The sequence below is a fragment of the Agelaius tricolor genome, unplaced genomic scaffold, assembly GCF_023055355.1.
Source record: "Agelaius tricolor isolate 1412-34295 unplaced genomic scaffold, bAgeTri1.0.p SCAF_8, whole genome shotgun sequence".
NCBI lineage: Eukaryota > Metazoa > Chordata > Aves > Passeriformes > Icteridae > Agelaius > Agelaius tricolor.
Window position 1 is genome coordinate 13,167,047 of NW_027269268.1, and position 15,036 is coordinate 13,182,082.

General features: G+C 43.3%; 1 protein-coding gene across 2 annotated transcripts in view; it reads right to left on the bottom strand.

Annotated features, from left to right (window-relative positions):
• The window catches only part of UNC5C (unc-5 netrin receptor C), a 251,049-nt gene that overhangs the window by 49,278 nt on the left and 186,735 nt on the right, over nucleotides 1–15,036 (bottom strand). For both annotated transcript variants that reach the window (XM_071431659.1, XM_071431660.1), the window contains exons 4-6: nucleotides 14,350–14,453; nucleotides 3,347–3,527; nucleotides 1,102–1,269 (exon numbers count right to left, since the gene is read on the bottom strand). In XM_071431659.1, coding sequence (XP_071287760.1) covers nucleotides 1,102–1,269; nucleotides 3,347–3,527; nucleotides 14,350–14,453 — 453 coding nt within the window. The remainder of the gene's footprint in view (nucleotides 1–1,101; nucleotides 1,270–3,346; nucleotides 3,528–14,349; nucleotides 14,454–15,036) is intronic.

Genomic DNA, 15,036 nt, shown 5'->3' on the forward strand with positions numbered 1-15,036 from the left:
AGCACAAGCCAGTCTGCAGCTCCCAGCCCTTCCTGGCAAGGCAGAAGGATCATCAGCTTGCTCTTCTTCTGGCCTGTAAATGCACATGCATCCCCACATCTCCTTTCTCTCTGTCCTCCCCCATTTCTGGTCTTTCCTCCCCTTTATATAAACTTCTAACCAGTTTATCTATGCTCAAAGTGTACAAGCAACAAGTCAGGGATCTGTGATTTAATTTTGTGGCAGGGGGGTGGCATTTTTAATACAGAGGTTAGACTTTTCCAGAAATTCTTCTTTAATAGGAAGATATTTAATGTTAAATATTCTCTATTAAAAGAAATCTCTGGAGGCACCAATTTATTTCACATGAACAGAACCAGGAGTGTTTAGCACCTTTCAAAACCCTGCAAATTATTTTCAAAAGCACTAAAATGAACGGCTGAAGAATAATATATAAAACTGTTCCAGTGAGAGAGCTGGATTACCAAACTTCACAAACTGAAGATGCCTTACTGCCATTGATTAGAGTGGGTCAGTAGTGGGAGAGCACTGGACCGTAAGACAGATGGCAGAATTTTATCACAAGAAGTCACCAACTACATTTCATGTCCTGAAACAATTTTGTATTTTTTAGAAGTTACATTTAAATAACTTCCAAAAGTATGGATGCACATCTCTTTCCAATAAAAATGCCTTTGTATTTGACAATTGTATATGTCAGGTAAACATCTGCCTCAAATTTAATACCCACATCCCAGATGCTTTACTTGCTGAGACAGCTGGACTGAACAGACATTGCAAATATATTTACATCACAGTTGCTTTCTATATTCAAATCCCAATTCTTTTCCAGAGCTTTCAACCCTTATCTCCTACATTTTGAAGCTCTGAATATTCCCAAATCTCCTGAACTGTAAGAGCTGAGACCACAGTGCAAGCAGTGTGCAAAAGAAGGGCTGCTGCTTGTTATGATTCGCTCACTATTTTATCTGGTTATGCACTACATTTGATTGTTAATTCCCTGAGATGCTGGATTTATTAATAATGAAAAGGAAGCTGTCGCAAGTGTTCTGAAATGACTGATGACAGACAAACTATTTATGTGTGCTGTTCATACTGAACCTGGACACAGAGTGGTGCAAGCTATTTTCTGGACGCTCTGGCCCTCGCAGAAGGCGCCGCCGTTGAGCGGGGCAGGGTTGGTGCAGGTCCTCGTGCGCTTCTGGAAGCCTCTCCCGCAGCGGCTGTTACACACAGACCACTCTGTCCAGGTGGACCAGCCTCCATTCACTGCAAAGCAGGAGAAAAAGAGCATGGTCACACAAACAGCTCAGCCTGGGCAGCCCCAGGGAGCTTCTGGCTCTGTGTCACGAGGCCTCAAACAGTGGCCACAAGTCATGGCACGAGAACCAGCACTGAACAGTACAAACCCACATCTCCAGCACGCCAAGTGCGTGCCAGAAGTCATTGTACAAGCTGAAGAAATGCTGATGCTGAATGAAAAACATCACTTGATGACTATTAGGGTTGGCAGGTGACCTGCCTTATCCTGAAAACCAACCTGACCCAGCCTTAAGCGCCTGGTGGAGTGTGTATGACCAAAATCCCTGCAGGTTCAGAGAGCTCAGGCAGCCAGAAGCCTGTGCTCTGAAAGCTGCACTGTTTTCCAGAGGGAGATAACCTGCACTCCCACTCATGCCCAGTTGCACCCATCACCTATGCATGCTGAGAGACCCCCATGCTTTGATTAAACATCAAGAATTTTCTTTTCCTTTCTTTCAAGAAGGTGACTTCAGGATGTCAGGACTTCACTCATCCCTCTGTGGACATAGCTGGTGCATACATAAATGTCCCAGCACCTCTCTAAGCTGTTCAGAATGAGCTAATGCTAAATGCTTTTCTTTTTGTTGGAATTTGGGAAGATATTTATCTCTGGAAAGTTATTTATACTGACTCTCCTTTTCATCCATCACAGTTTCTGGGATAGATGGAGGAATGAAGAAGGAGTTGTGCTCTTCTACATAATATTGTGATTGTCAGGTATGGGAAATAACATATTAACTGCTCAGATTCCCTAAACCCAAATGTTTGTGATATGGCACAACCCTTAAACAGCTCTGGCAGCAAAACCCATAAAAACTGCTCCCTACACATGTCTCTTGAATACACTTTTGAAAAAAAATTCTTTATATGTGTGAAGAAGGGTTATAGTACGCCTACATCTTTATGTTTCTGCATTCATCTCAGTTACAAAACATGGTGCTCTTGCATGGTCCATCCCTCAATACCAAAAGCACTGCTAATCAACTCAATTCAGTCAGTTTTCTATAAAAACTGAAGTAAAAAGCACTCATTGTAACTTCAGAGAAGCAACTGCTTACAATTAAATCTAACTGCTACCCTGAATATGAAATGAATATTAGGGATAATCATAGGGATTTTTTCCTACTTGTCTATCCTATAATTAAGCTGATTGTAAGAAACACCAGTTCAGTCAGCTGGCACATAATCAGAGCAGGTTTTGTTCTGGTGGATGCCCCCACCTGGAATGCATTTGGGGAAGTAACTCTGCAGGGGCAAAGGCTTGGACTGGTGAGGCAGAGCTGCAGCACAACACAGGCTGGAAGAGACCCTGGGAGGGAATCCCATCCTTTCCCAGCCAAAGCAGGGCCTGCCTTAATCACATCAGGACTGTGGATGCTGACACAGAATAATGCTATGCCATGCTTTATATTCCCCTGATGTTTAGTTTTAAGCTAGGCTGTGTGCCTACAAACTGCAGTCCAAGAATGCTTTGCTTTTTTGCTCTTGGTGTCAGGGTATGTAGGCACCAAAAATAAGCTTATTTAAAGAGCTAAAAGAAGATGGTGGATTCTGATGACCTCTGACACTCTTACCAGTCACTGGAAGCACAAACTCTCTACCAGTTTCTCTCTTATTTCAGAAAAAGGTCACTAAGAACATGAACCGTGTTGGTAATAAGCCACGCCTTGGACACTCCTGCTGGAGGATGTGCCCTGGTGGCTCCTTGCTGTTTGCAGCCAGTGTGTGTTACAGCAAGGGGAACAGCCACCTTCTCTCCAACGAGGCTCTTTGTGCAGGGCTCTTCCTCCTTTAACACCATTGCCTGTCACCAATAAGACAAGTCATCAGGCTCCTGAGGGATTTCAGCAGTGCCCCCAACTGCAGTCCCCAGACTCCTGAGGGATTTCAGCAGTGCCCCCAACTGCAGTCCCCATGTGCGGCTGCAAGTCACCAGGCAGCACAGGCAGCCCAGCCTGGGCACTGACTGCAGCCAGAGCTGTGCACCCCCCTCCTGCTCTGAGTGTGTGTCCATCCACCTGCAACAGTACAAGGCATCACCTACCATAGACTATCACAGTGGCTGTGGTGCTTTTCCTTTTGGCCACGATGTTTTTTGCAACACAGGTGTAGTTGGCGGTGTCAGAAAGCCGGGCTTGCTTGATGATCAGGTTGTGATCAATGGTGATGTAAAAGTTTCGGTCTTCCACAGGATCAATCACCTCTTCATTCTTCAGCCACTCCACCTTGGGGTTTCAAAAGGCCAGAGGGGAGGCAGTGAGTCAGCAACAAGTCACACCAATATGGACAGACACTGTACCTGTGATTGCATTGCTCATTCCAGAAAACACTACGAGCCAAGGCATGTGAAGAAGGACTTACCTGATGAATGTCACCAACTGAAACAAAACATCAGGGCAGAAAAGCAGAAGAACATTCTTCATGCCTACCATTTCCTTCCAGTCCCCTTTCATCCCACCCACCCACCCACTCAACAGCTGTCTTGCCTTGCCTTGAAAACATCAATGCATTTTCAAAGGCTGCCAGGTACTGTACAGGGAAAAGCTGGTCTGTGCTTTCAGAGTCAGAAGCAAGGGTGATATCTTAGGAGAATATCTGCAAACAGAAAATTCTCGTATAACACCAGAAACCCTAAATCAGCACAGATCTCACCCCGTTTTCCATATCTTGCCTAATCAGGCAGTTAGCAATGCAGTAACCTTGTAGGTACCTGACCTGGGTCTAAAACCATGAGACTCTATACTGGAGTGGGTAGCACTAACAAATCATAAACCCCAATATTTTTAAGTACATTTGCACTCACATGCACATTGTCTGGCTTCAATGAGAATGGAACATAATAGTCAGTTACCAAGGAAATAGGAAATCACAAGGACATCAGTGCTTATTTTTCCTCTTTATTTGTGTAAGCTATATTTTACTTTAATAAAGCATGATTTCCTTGGTTGCACAGAAAAATATTTTTAATATGAGGTTTTTAATCTAGACAATATTCTCTTTATTGCCTTCCTTAGAAAACACCCTGTTATATCCCAGCTGACTGCTGTGAGCCACTCTAATATAATTTGGCTGCGAATCTTGTAGCTCATTTTCATTTGAACTGAGTGTGCTGAAGGACAGGACTGGGGCCCTGGATGGATCACAGCTGGGCCTTCACGTCACTGGATCCCTTCAGCCTGTGCCCAGGATTTAATTAAAGGACGAAAAACATAACCAAAATCAACCCACTGGACTCATGAGGTGCTAGCTGCCAAGGTCTTCTCTCACAAGCCACACTTTTCTAAAGACATTTGAGGAACTATCCAAGCATTGACATACCCCAAAAGCCACCTGAGACAGTTGCACAGACTGCTCCAAACCATGGTGAGAAAAAACAATGATTTCTCCTGGTGTTCAACACAGAGGGCCCCATTCACCCCCAGACAAAGCCAGTCAATGCTGTAAGAGCAGTGCTGGCAGATGTGGGCTTGCATTATAGGTGCCCACCACCCACTCCCCACCTTTAGCCCTGCCTTAAGCAGCTCCAGTTCCCCTACTCCAGTTTGGGTGGATGCACTTCAGGTATGAGCTGCTTCCAAAGATTTACACCTTTAGTGAATGTAGAGCCACTGCTCCAAGGAAGGCTTGATTTAAACCCCTCTCTTTCACAGCACATCACTGTGGGATGTGGCAGCCTCACAGCTGTCGATACTGCGGAGCTGGAAGACAGTGGTGCAACAAGGGCTCTGGAAATGGATACGTGTGTCTGCAAGGAACAGGGGAGGAAGAAAAAGACATAAAACTTTGGAGGCTGTATTTCTGTCACTATCACAATCATGTTTCACTGTGGAAGATACAAGCTCTTAGTCAATAATCTGTTTTTCCTTGACAGAATGACTTTTTTTTTCCGCCTTTCTTGAATCCTAATAGGTTTCAGGTGTAATCAAGACAGACAGATTCCTGTTCAGTCAATGGCAATATTTAGCTCCTTCCTCACCTGCAGGCTGAGTCTGCATGAATTCTAGACTGCAAAACAAGCCAGGAGCTTATCTCCATCAGTGGTATGCCATTTAACTGCTGCCTCTCACACAAAACCCATGTATTTCTTTGGTTTTAATGTCACTGTTTAGTTCTGGGATGGTTATGCCAGGGCTGTAAAAGAGGCTACACACACTGTGTACATCCCACTTTCAAATCTGCCTGTACTCTTCCCCCATTTTGCATGCTGAGGACACCAGGACAGCAGTAAGGACAGGACTACAGTCTACATGATCTAAGGCTCAGTTAAAATATTTCTGGTATGCCCATCCAAGAATATACTCTAGCAGCCTTTGGTGCCCTCAAGGCTACAGGCCCAAGCACATGGTTCTTTTTTCCACTACTCTGCAACATTTTCTCTCTCTGCAAAAACACACATACATATTCAATCTGGGTCTCAAATGAGTAGACAAAATTAAAACTCTAAGCATTGAATTCCCTATCATCCCTGCAAAACCACTAAAGATAATATGAAAAGAGAAGTTGCCAATATAAAAAAAAAAATCCCAAAACAAAGCAGCTCTGTATAATTCAGTATATTGCCTCTGGCTCTACACCAAATCTCTTAGGAAAAAGATCCTTTTTCACCTAATGTCTCACAGAATTTACTAACGGTAAAAGTTTGAAGAACAACAGGATGTCTTTTTTTTTCTGCCAAGACATGAGTACTGCATATGCAAATCTAAATGCCATCTCTTTTACAAGGTATCTCTTAAATATATCTAATTCAGTCTTCTGGCATCCAGGTTTTTATGGTGTCTTTTAATGTTGCAAACTCTAATGTCAAATCTGAAGGAAGGAACTGATGGATGATTTGACAAGCAGTGGGAGTCTCCTTTCACACATATTTTAGCCATCAGTAGAGCAACACAAAAAAAAAAGAACACCCCTCTAGTCATTGTATTTTCTCCCTCAGTCCTTGTAGAAATTGGGACTAATTAAACAAACTACAATATGTGAGACTGTTGTTGGTACTTGTTTTCAATTACTGTTGGACCTAATTTTTATCGTGCAGGTGACTGCAGTGCTCAGTACCTCCAAACCTCAGATTATTTTTTTTGAGGTAACCTAAGTAGGTGGGAGTAGGGTTGTTCTGTCACGTAAGAAGGAAGAGATCAGGTGTCAAATACAGAAGAGAAGCAAGTAGAATGAGACAGTTTGATTTATAAGTGACAAGTATGCAAACTGTTATCACAGAAGTTAAAAGCAACGATCTCTTTTGATGCCATGTCATTCCCCAAGGTGCAGCCCCCTTGCAGAAATAGGCTGTTAATCCAGTCAGTGCAGAAACATATCCTGAATTTAATTCTGCAGCCTGAATAATAGTTACTGGCAGCTAAGGCACTGGACACTTGTGTGCCAGAGACCTGTACACCTTCAGGCAAGTGGACAGAGGACCAGCAGGATATAAATGGGCTCTTCAAAGTGCACAAAAGCCTGACTTCAAGGTCATACCAAATCACACCTTCATGCTTCCATTTTTCATCTCTCTTGAGATGTTCTAGAGTAGATGTTTGCTTCTGCCTAAATATTAAGGATGTATATTTACTAGCTATAATCAGAACAATTCCTGAACATGTACCTAGCTCTATGTATTCAATTAAATCAGACACACCCCTCCAGCTGTTATTGATAAATGTACTGATGGTCATGCATATATGTAGAAAAAGCATGGGATCAGTTTTTTCCTTATCATAACAGCAATCATTTAATTGGCAAAAATTATGCCATGAAGGATGGGGTAAGTGTATCCTCTGGGGGATGACAGCTATGGAAAATTACAATTACAACAACATACACATGTTTTTTCTCATATACTAAACCTCTGGAACAAAGTAGACACAAAATCCTTTCTCTTCTTCCTAGTTTTCTACACAAGAAGATATTTTTGTTATATGTTTGCAAACTGACTAGCAAGAGAAGGTCGCTCAGTTGAGATGTGAGAGTGGTGAATGAAAACTTGACCAACAGAATCCACAGATGCTGAGAAGCTGGAGCACACCTGGAGCCAGCTACCTTTTGGCCAGAGCTCCTTAGCACTCTGGATGCAACTTGCAGTTCCATGAGGCACACGGATCCTGCCAGCTGCACTGGAGCTGCACATCCAGGGCTGCTAATGGGCTGGCAAGTGAGCCTGCAGGAGACGGAGCCGTCCCTCTGGCCAGCAGGGGAAGGCATGATCCAAGGTGTCCCTAATTTAGAACAACATACCTTGTAGTGTCTTTTCTGTCATCCTGCTCCCTGGTGAGAGACAGATGTGTTGTCTCTAATCATTCACTGATTGGTATCGGGAGATACATTAACATAATTGGCACATTTGTTCTAATTAACAGAAGGAACCTGCCACATGCCACCCAACATGAAAAGCAAGACCACCAGCAAGAGCAGAAAACTGCAATAACACCTCAGCTCTACCTGGGAGCTCTGGCCAGCCCTGTGCTGCCACAGGGTGTTTACAGCAGCAGCACACACAGATTAAGACTTGCAAAGCCAGGCCAGGCTTCTGTGCAGACCAAATGAACACAGGGAACATAAATCACACAAGCGATTACACACACAGGAAAACCTATTACAGAAGCTAATTCCTGATACAAATTTAGCCATACCAAGTTACCAGCATTCCTAGGCACTTAAATCTCTTGGCACACTTGCATATGCATGACTGTTTTAGAAACTGGTAGAGCAGAAACACATCTGCTATGGAAGAAACCCAAGGATGGAAAAGGAATATGATCTCATCTAGATGCTACCCTCTTGATCATAAGAGTTGTTGCCTACATATCTGGCAATCTCAAGAGCTAAGTCAGCAGGGTCTGAGTTCTCAATCCCCGTTGCTCTTTGCCTTCTCTGCACCAACCTGCCCTAGGGTCACCTTCAGAGTAAGAAGCACCTGCTGAAAACAGCAAGTCTTTTACCCTCCAGACACAGGCAAAGCCTGCCAGTGCCATTTTCCACAAGAAACAAGATGCAAACATCTGGGAGCAGCAAGAGACTTGCCTTGATGAAAGGTAATTTGTAATTTTGGAAGGCGAGAACATTGCACCCATGCCTTCCCCATGCCTTGTTGACACAGCAGGATTGCTTTCCATCTGGTTCTGCATCCACTCTGGATTGTGGCTGGTGTTCTTTGCAGCTGTGCCAACTGGTCCCAGTGGCACAGCTTGCCTTGCAGCAGTCCCTGCTGAGCTGGCATCACCTCCAACAGCCACAGAGAAATCTCAGCTCCCCGGCTTCACCTGGATTGTAACACACACACACACACACACACACTCCAGTAATAAGGTATTTGTGAAACAAACTAACTGACTAACTACCAATTTGGACACAGTACAAGATGTCTAAGTGAGACTGAGAAAACTCTAGCAGTTTTCATATGAGCCAGCAACAATTTTAGGTGCCGTGAGACTTGAGTGCATCTTTGAAGAATGTTATTTGATTTTGTATCTGGTATCATCCCAGCAACTGTCTGCTGAAGAGGATGCTGTCCTCTATGTACTATTTACTGGAAAGATATTTCATCACATTTAAGTTTGAAAATAAAAGGAAAAATAAGTGATCTCCAAAGCAACTGAAATTACAGCTCTGAGAGACTGCAAAACATACTGAGAATGAGACAGCAAATGCAAACCAACCATGGTGTTTTGTTCAGTTGTTCTTATTGTACTTCTGCTGCCAATAAGGGGAATTGTTGTTCCTGCTGTGGAAATACTTCCGTAATTATACGTATATCCAGCTTTCTGCTTGCATGGTGTATGTACAGATGCTGGATGTCTCCAGCCCCATTACAGCTTTACTTTATGCACAACTGGGAAGTTAAGCCTCAGAATAAACTTCTGAGATGGACTGGTAGTAGCAGATGGAGAACTTTATTCCACAGAGTCTCAAATTCAAACACAGATCATGGCATTATTAAATGAAAACCACAGCACCTGCTATGGGGCCATCACAAGCTCCTGGGCTACTTTTCCCACCTGAAAGAGGAGCTTGAACTGGAGGCCCATAGCTCACATGTTGACTGGCACTTTTGGCACCATGAGGGCATATGGACAGATAGGTTGTGTTAGCTAAACCAGAATCCCAGAGCTGTCTTTGCCACAGAAGAGGATAAGCTATCAGGGTTCAGGTCAGAGTTCTTGTAGAAAATCTCCCATTGTAGTATTTCATGGAGGTACTAGAAATCTGACTGCTCTCCAATCCCACAGATAATCCCTTCCTGAACTGAATTATACAGCAACTGGATTCACTTTGGAGCATGCTCTGCCCTCACTTATACTGGCATCAGTGGAACTGGACTAGAAAGGAAAAGTACAGGGGTATGGCCCATGGAAAAGTCAGGTCTCCAAAAGAGCAGTTCTGCCAGAAGACCTTTGCTCCTTGGCATGGGTTTCTGTACTGTGGAAACGAACTGGTAGGAAATGTTAAAAACAAGGCTATCTAATAATCTAGTAGTCAGGGTACTTCCCAGGAAAGCACAAATCCAACTGCAATCCTGCTCCTCCTGTTCTTCAAGCAGGAGGTTGTAACCTATGTCTCACACTTTGCAAGAGTGACTCGACTACCCACCAGTAGGCTGGGGGGTAAAATGTATGTTAAGAGAGATAGAAATGTAGGGCCAGGTGCTGAAAATTGCAGGGTGCTTTATCCTGTACTTTTTGAGGACAGGCCTGCATGGCCAGACCTTACCCAATGCCTCTCCAAAGCAAAGGATGAGCAGCCCTCATTCATTTTGGGCTGTGCTCCTTCTTTACACAAATCTGCCTCCCCCTCCCCACTCTTCCTCTCACTGACACCCAAAGGCAGTTCTGCTGTATGTCACAAGGCACTGCAAAGGACAGTGCAACTTTTCAGCAATTAGCATTTGTGGCCACAAACTCTTCTACTTGTCTCTCCTGGAGCTGGTTTTCCTGCTGTGAATATAAAACACTGTCTCAGTAACACACACCTGCATGGAAATGCACACACATGAACTCCCAATTAAGGGATAACTACTGCAAAACATAAGAGGCTCTCAGGAAACAATACAAACAGCAGTCATATTAATAATCAATTAGATGAAGCTGCCTATTTGTAGGAGTCCCTAGCTTCCACCAGCCTTTGCCTGGGCAAGAGCAGCTGAAAAAAGTTTCAGCTGTGTCACAGTCATCTTGACTCGGCAAAACACTCTCTTCTGCCTCTTGACTCAGTGATCCTTTCCCCCTTACTCTAGCTCCTAATTAAAGCCATGAATGTGGATAAATATCACCCACAGTTTTAAACCCAACTGGGTCACCAAACTGTACACTATACCCTGTTCTGCAATTAAATTACTGTGTGAAACACCTCAATTAAAATTAAAGAAGCAATTATCTCCCTGTTAAAGGCTCAACAAATCATACATTTCAATGCAAAAGTTCATCTGGCAGCTTATGGCATATTAACCAATCTTACATCTCATTTGTGTTTTGATCTATAACCTACCCAAATGAGCTAATTTGATGTGACTCAGTGTCTCTAACTATATTTTATCACGTGCAATACGATACCGGTGTCTTTCAAAGAACAAGTTAAATGAGCTAAGGGGTTAATTGCTAACAACTCAGCCATTACTGTTGGAGCATCACAGAATGGATCCTTCCTGCCTTCTCAGATTAGGTTTAGAAAATCACACACAGAGAGCAGAGTGGAACTGAAATGGATGTTTCTGTTCATGCTGGGGAGCTGCTACTGTCTGATTTCCACTGAGCACGAGGCTGGCAGGTCACACTGCTGATCTCACCACCTCACCCTACTTCTCCCCATTGGGGGAAAGCAGAAGGCAGAGAAGCATAGAGCTAGGGCAGGGTGCTGTTTGTTTCTATGTCCACTCATTTTTTTCTCTTTTTGTCACAGGAGGAACATGTGAGCTTGCCCCTTCCCCCCTCAGCTATGTGTGCAAACCTCAGTGTAGCAGCACCTGTGCTGGTCCTTCTGCTGCTTGCCTGGGCCATGCACTGGAACAGCCCAAACTGTTTTTACCGGGGTGGTTCAGAACCTGTAGCTTTGTACAGCTTGATATGGCCATAAACCTGGGAGTGGGGAGGGATACCAGGGTGCAGCTGACACCCACGCTGGTTGGGGCTGGTGGGCAGGGGTGTATGACAGTACAGGAGATGATATTTCTGTTATCTCTGTTTATATCTCTGTTTTTCCAGAGACCATGGAAACCCTTAGTTCCTTACGTTGTCCCAAGTGAACAAGGAGATGCACTTTGATTTGACCTCAGACCCTGAGGCTGGTGTATTTTAACACATCTGTTTGTATTTGGATTTTGACTTTTTCTTTTTTTTTCATAGTGCCCATGACCTGAGCCTGCTTTAATGCTTGTCATGTACTAGTGGATCTGAGGGACTGGTAAGTGTTGCTTTAAAAGCTTTGCCTGCCCATCTCTGTCTTTGTCCTTCTTGCCCTCTGAGGAAGCTGTATGTTGCTGTGAGGTTCAGCTTTTCAGTACTCCTAAGATCTGCTCTAGCATTGATCCATAAGAGCTTGACACAGTTAATTGCAATTAAATATGCTGGGAATGATAAGCCTGAATTCCCCAGATACTGAAAAGAGGACAGAATTTATCCCTGAGCATGCTTGTTCTCACCACTTTGAAATACCAGGAAAAAAAGAAAAACAAACTAAACACCCAACAGAGAATGAAGGGGGAGAATAGAATCAAAGAGAAAAAGCAAGCAAAAGACATTGGGACTCTGGACTCCAGCACTGCACACATTAGACTGCATTTTGTACTGTCTCACAGTGTAAGCTTCTCTTCATCTGTTTTGGTGTTAAACACAGTGGCTCCTTCAGAAACCAGTAAGAAAAAAATCCTAAACAAAACACAGTTTCCAGAGTGTGAAGAATCTAAAGCACATGCTCACCAAAGCATTTGGAAATGCTGCTCACAGCTGCAGCATAGGCATTACCCTACTCCACTTGGAATCAAAGCAGTGTTTCAACAAGATAGAAAACAGCCACCGTCTGCTGCCTGCCTTCTCCTAAGCCCTTCTAATAGTTACCTGTACCATCACATCAGAAACTTCTCCAAACAAATAAATGAAGTCTTAAACAAAGAACTCATTCATCTTTAAATTAAAATAATCATGTAATCCTTCAACCCACCAAGTTATCTTTCATCTCTCCTTTTTTTTTTTTTCTTAAATTTATCTTACTAGCTTCAGCAAGTGGCTGTAATAAAGTGTCACATTAAGGTATTCATATTCATTAGTGTTCAGGTCTTTGTTCTTTTAATAGTGTTGGAAAGAATCTACAAAGAGGCTGTATTAGGCGGCTGTCCAATCTGGGTGTTTGATCTCTTTCTGACTTCAAAAGTCAGAAGAGGAAAAAAACCCACATTGAGAATGGTTCTTTTGAATGTCAGATAGGGAGTATAAGATTTCTGAGCCTGCCAAGTGTTAATTGGTGTCTGCCCTGACCATGGTACAAATAAGATTCAGAGTCACTCAATGCACCATCATGAAGGGCTATTGACAGAGCGAGCAGGATACTAGAAGGCAGGAAAAAGCACAACTGCTATGGCAGCAGCTCACAGAGGATTTTTTCAGAGATCACTTTCCACAAATCATGTTAAATTATGCAGTTTGGGCCTCAGCCACGCGCCTGGGTATAACAGACCTTTCTGAGGGAACAATCGGCCTGGCTGCTGAAATTCCAGAGCTGCCTGTAACACTGCACAAAAACGAACCTACCCGCCAGCATTAATCTCTGCTTCTAGCAAACGTAATGAAGTTCCCCAGTACTACCCTGCCCTGCCTGAATAACACATCCCAGTGCAAAAACTCCTGTCATGGTACAACAAGATGCTGACTTGATGCAAAGAAACATCAGAAAGCAGCGGGGTTTTATTTTCCTAAGTTGCTGATGAAACCCAATTGATTAATATTACAGTTGTCAGCAAGCTGGCTCGGCAGACCTAAACACTCTTTTCAGTTTGGGAGATCTTAATGGGGAAAGAAAACAGCCAAGAGAACAAGAAAGTGGGAAAAATCTTCTGTGCTAATTATTCTTTCTGATGTTTGTGGATACGTTTCTGCAATTCTGATTAAATCTAAACTTGGGTTAGATGGGGAGGTAACACTTTAAGCTTCATCTCCTGAGAAATCAGCCATGAGCGCTGAGTGACAACCACTTTGCTACTTAGCCATGACAGTCTGACTTATCCTAATGCAAATTGGCAACAGTTTCTTCTGTGCCTGGTAGAGGAAAACCGAAGAGAATTCAGATAGGGGAATTACCGTCATTAGCAATCAATTTTTCTCATAACAGCCACAGTGGATTTAGGATTTCAGAGGCCTCCCTGTGACTCAGGGACCCCTCTTCCATGAGCTGGGAGTCTGAAGCTGGAGGCACTGCTGCACTTAGGGAAGCTGCTGCTCACTGCTGTTGTCAGGCACAGGTTCTGCTGAAGGGCAGGCTGGCTCCTGCAGGGGGAGAACAGGCTACCCACTCTGGGTTTGCTTAAAAGCCAGTAGGAAAAACAGCTAAGGCCCTGAAGATGGCTTATTAGGCAAATACATCCTCTACTTTCCCAAACCTCGTGCTGCTTTACCTGGGAGCCTGTATTGTATCACATCCTCTCGTGCCAAGTTGGCAGGGTGGTGCATACACATGTGAGTGGATTATAGTCTGGCAAACTAAAAATTAAAACGTGTTTGAAAGGTGCCCCTCAGAATAAGTGATTTTTTTTTTCTTTAAAAGCAAAACAAAAGATAGCAGGCTGGTATTAATATGTTCCCCCAGCTACATGTCCTCTGGATGCCAGATATAGTTGTGATTTTTCAAAGGGAAGAAAAAAACTGAAACCGAACTGCCTGCAGCTCTGCCCAGCAAGGCACCACAACCCAGAGCCATTAATCAGGTCCCAATCAATCTTGCCTATGAGCAGCAGTCAGTCAGCTTTCCATCAGCGCCCATTCATCACGCCCTGCTGTAAGTCACTGCACCATTAGCCACCCATCAGGCCTTACTGAGGATGTCCCAGTGCCAGACCCTGCTGCTGTTGCTCACCTCAGCCACTGGGATGCCTTCAGGGGGACGGCACTGGAGCAGGACCTCTTGCTCCAGGGACACTTCTTTCCCTAAGGGCTCCTGCTCGAAAGTTTTCCGGAGATCTGAGAAGGGAGATGAAAATAAAATAATTAACATTATTATCAGACATTCATTTATATTATATTTGATTACCATACTGGATAAATGCAAGAGACAAAGAAAACAGCAGTTCTGCTCCCTGTAAAATAAAGCATTAAAAAAAGTCTGGGTCATGTTTTCACTTTATTCCAACATTAAGCAAAGATTTCATTGTGGGTTTAATACTTATGTTGTGGTACAGCGTGTGAACCCAGTGAGCAACCAAGGCTTCCTGTGGAGGGTTATGTCCAGACACAGAACAAAAAGTGAAACAAGTCCCTTTTTCAAATAATTTTTGTTTGATAAACTATACCAGTGAAGTACTAAAGAAAGTTATGGAAAACTAAATAAATTTGTAAAACTACAGCATATAAACTGAGTTGCCTTAAACTCATAGATGAAAATGCTCATGCTGTGATTTAATGTACTTTTAGCTCATAAGCATGAACTCTATAGCTTTAGCCAATAAGTCTACACCTTATCATTATCCCTGTAGCACTAAGTTATTATTATTAATAATAATAACAACGTAGTAATAATAATGATAATAATAAAAAGTCACTTCAA